The following is a 3677-nucleotide window of genomic DNA, read 5'->3' on the forward strand; positions in this document are numbered from 1 at the left end:
CAGCCATCCTTCACTTCCTTCATCATTCCCCTTTCTGTTGTCCCCCCTCTGTTCACTCACTTTTACCATTCTCCCTCACAAAAACAAGCCTCACCGACCACTCTAGTACCTGTGGGCAGTCACAGCATCCTCCTCTCTCTCACCTGTCCTTCCTAGCAGAGCTTTGAGCTGTGGCACCACCCGCAGCCCCAGACCACAGAGCAGCCTCACATCTCCCCCGTGTCTCAGCAGCCGCCAAAACCTTTCTCCTCAGGTTGTGGAAAGCAGCCCAAAAGCATCTCTGTTGGACCAGCGGGGAGAGAATCTGCGCTGGGATCGCGGGCTGTGCCCAGCAGAGCCCTCCGGGGCGGCACCAGACGCCAAACCGGTTCTGTTTGGCACGGGTTTGGCTTCCCTGCCAAGGAGCGGCTGCGGACGCGGTTCTCAGGGCAGCGTTTATTGAACTGACAGCGATGGGACCCCTGGCACAGAGCATCCCCGCCGCATCCCTAGGCTAGAGCGGCCAGCAGCCGGGCCCGGCGCTCAGAGCCGGCCCAGCAGCAGCGTGCCGGCCAGCGCGGTGGCCAGCAGGCCGGCCGGGGGCGGCGGGGTGGCCCCCGCGCCGCTCCGGGAGCCCCGAGCCGGCCCGTTGCAGTCGTCGCTGAAGCAGCAGCGCACGGTGGCCCCGCCGGAGCCGCCGCGGCGAGCCTGGTCACAGAAGGACTTGTAGGAGCAGGATTTAATGACGCTGTCTGCAAGGGAAATAAAGGGACAGGGGGTCACTGGCGCAGGACAGAGAGCACCTCAGTGCGGCACAGTGCAACAAAAGAAGAAGCCACCCCCTGCTTCTCCTCGCCCTCCCGTCCTCCAAGACCCTCTGGTCTCACCCCTTTTCCCCCTGGAGCCCCCCGGCCCCCCGGCCAAGGCACTCACTGGGTGCAGTGATGGTGGAGCAGGCGTCGGCGTACTGGGGGCAGCTGTGGGATCCCTGCTGGTTGCAGTCGTTCTCGTTGGATGCGACACATTTGTGGCATTTCAGAGCTTTGCCTGGGTGAAGGTGAGGAGGAGGAGGAGTGAGAGTGACAGCAATGTACCATCCCAGAGCCCCCAGTGCCCTGACAGTCTGTGGGTCTCCAGCCCAGGGACCTGGAGGGGTCACAGGTAAGAGTTGGCACCAGATTTGAGCCATCAGCACGTGCTGCCATGGCATGCAGCAGGATGCAGGATGGGGCCTCACCTGTCCACAAAATTAATGCAAAACTCTTCCAAGTGTGACTCAAAATGATGAGAGCCAAACCGGGCAGGTGAGCTCTGCCGAGTCCTTGCCCTGCAGAGACTCCCTGAGAGTCCTGGAATTCCTTTTACAGTAAAAATAGGTAGACATAATATTTAAAAACCATCCTAGATCTTTGTCTTCTTGTGCCAGATCTCATTTTAATAAGAATTTTGGGTGGGGGGAGAAGGGAGAATCCATGCAACCTGTGGGAGCAGCTGCCACATTCCACCCTGTGCTCTGGAAGCTCAGCCTGGGGACAAGCAGGGTGACAGTGCCAGGCAGCTGCAGGAGGGACGAGCCATCTCCAGATTGTCCTTTAAGGAGTCCCACAGGCAGGTCAGACAGCAGCCAGAGCCGAGAGTGCTGCAAGAGCTGTGTGACCCCAGAAAAGGCCAGAGCTAAGATCCTGCTCCTGCCTGAAAGGGCAAATCCTCGATTTTGGTGGGGCTGGATAAGCCAGCGCTGGCTGGAGTGGAACTCGTCTGTGCCTCGCTGAGGGAGCGGAGCCCTCTCGTGGCAGCGGAGCTTCCACCTCCATCTCCGGGACAGAAAACCCGTGAATGGGCAAAACTGGGATTGCACGGGGTCAGAGACCAGTAAACGCCTTCCATTAACCCACAACGACCCGGCTTCCTCTGCTGGGTTGTGTTTGTCTCCTTTGCTGTTCCTCACAGCACGGCACAGCCTTTCATCTGCCCTGAGCTAAAAATAAAATTGCATTCTGTCATATTCACATTTTCTGAAAAATCCCTTCACCCAGGATTTCTCTCCTGGGAAGCTGAGAAGCCTCAGAGAAAAAAGAAAACAATATTGTCTCATTTGCTTCTCCTGTGTTTTGCTCCTTTGGAAGTGGAGATTGTTTATCCAACAGGTTTCATTGGTTTCGTGTGAATTATTTTGACTTATTGTCCAATCAGGATCAAGCTGTGTCGAGGCTCTAGAAAGAGTCACAAGTTTCTTTTTAGCCTTCTGTAAGTATCCTTTCTGTATTCTTTAGTATAGTTTAGTATTATTTAATATAATATAGTATCATAAAATAATAAATTAGCTTTCTGAGAACACAGAGTCAGATTCATCATTCCTTCCTCACCTTTGTTGGGGGCACCCTGAATACAATAATGTTCATCTTGCCTTGGTCCAAAGGTCCTGGAGCAGTCCAGAGCTGCTCCATGGCATTGCTCTGAGCAGTGCAGCCACCCCCCTGCCTTTTACAACAGCTTCTTGTGATTGTGCCTTGGAGGAACCAAGCGTTAGCAGGCAAACACAGCTCTAGCCAAGAGAAGCTGCAGGGTTTTGGCTCAGGAACCTCCATCAGAGCTGAGGACCAGAGACTCTGTGGTCCCTGCTGGGCACAGCACGCCTGGCAGGGAGGCAAGGGACAGGGGGCTTCTATCGGTGCTACCCAGAGGACAAAGCCACCCTCCCTCCCCAAACATCACTTTCCTGCAGGGCTGGGAGCAGCACGGGGCAGGGGCACGGTGGGCAGCCCGGGGCAGGTGCCAGGGACAGGGCAGCAGCAAGCAGGAGCAGCTACAGCGATGTGCCCGACCTCGAGCTGCCCGCAGCCAGGGCACACTTACTTCCTCCAGCCAGGGACGTGAGGATGGCCAGGGCCAGCAGGGTCTTCAGGGCAGGCATCCTCAGCAGTGTGCGGTGTGGGGTGAGTAGCTGCTGTTTTGTCTTAAGGTCTTACAGCTAATCTGCTTGGGTGAGTGCATCGGGGCTGGGCTAATGCCATCTTAGCTGGGGGGACAGGACACAGGTCCCCAAGGACAGGGGCTGGGCAGTGGCACTGGGGCACAGCGCCACACTGGTGCCAGGGGATGGGCTGGGCTCTGCTCCGTGTCCTGCTTTGGAAACCATCTCTGGACACAGAAGCTTGTGGTGGCTTTCAAAGGTCTTGATCAAGCCCTGCTCCATCCAGAGAACAGCTCCTTCTCATAATGAGCAGCAGCCAAGTTGGGGAAAACCCTTCAGATTTTCCAACACAATGAAAGAGAAGTGCAAGAGAACAACTGAAAACCCCTACAGGGCTGGGAGCCCAGTGGAACCATTCCTGCAGCCCCATCCTCCCAGCAGGATTTACCCAAGGCCACAGAGGGTTGTCAGGGATTAGGGCAAGGATTCTCCTGCCTGCCACCCCGCTGCTGCCTCAGCTCTTCCTGCTGCCTGAGCTCACTGCCGTGGCTTAGTACCATCACAGTGTGCTTGGAGTGGAGTCACAGGGCCAGAAAAACCACCCCAGGTCTGAATTTCAGAGCTCAGAAATGCAGGTTTCAGGAACAGATGATAACTGTACTTATTTGAAACCAAGTGCCATGGAAATCACATTAATAAAGACAAAGCAGAACACGGCCCATTCTGGAAGGCAAAGCCAACTCCTCCCAAAACTCTCCACCAACCTCACAAACACCAAGAAAGC

The 3677-nt window shown here is 55.9% G+C and overlaps 1 protein-coding gene across 1 annotated transcript; it reads right to left on the minus strand.

The window, feature by feature from the left end:
• Positions 1–121: 121 nt before the first annotated feature.
• Positions 122–3540, minus strand: LOC135287054 (prostate stem cell antigen-like). Its single transcript, XM_064400368.1, has 2 exons — positions 913–3540; positions 122–731 (listed from the first exon to the last, which is right to left on the minus strand). The coding sequence occupies exons 1-2, from the start codon at positions 1187–1189 to the stop codon at positions 523–525; spliced, it is 486 nt and encodes a 161-aa protein (XP_064256438.1). The 5' UTR covers positions 1190–3540; the 3' UTR covers positions 122–522.
• Positions 3541–3677: the final 137 nt, after the last annotated feature.

The sequence above is a fragment of the Passer domesticus genome, chromosome 28 (genome assembly GCF_036417665.1).
Source record: "Passer domesticus isolate bPasDom1 chromosome 28, bPasDom1.hap1, whole genome shotgun sequence".
Classification (NCBI taxonomy): Eukaryota; Metazoa; Chordata; class Aves; order Passeriformes; family Passeridae; genus Passer; species Passer domesticus.

Coding starts and splice junctions, on each gene's coding strand:
- LOC135287054 (XM_064400368.1), bottom strand. CDS start 1,189: ATGCCATGGCAGCACGTGCTGATGGCTCAAATCTGGTGCCAACTCTTA. Junction 732..912: donor CTCCACCATCACTGCACCCA/GTGAGTGCCTTG, acceptor TTTCCCTTGCAG/ACAGCGTCATTAAATCCTGC.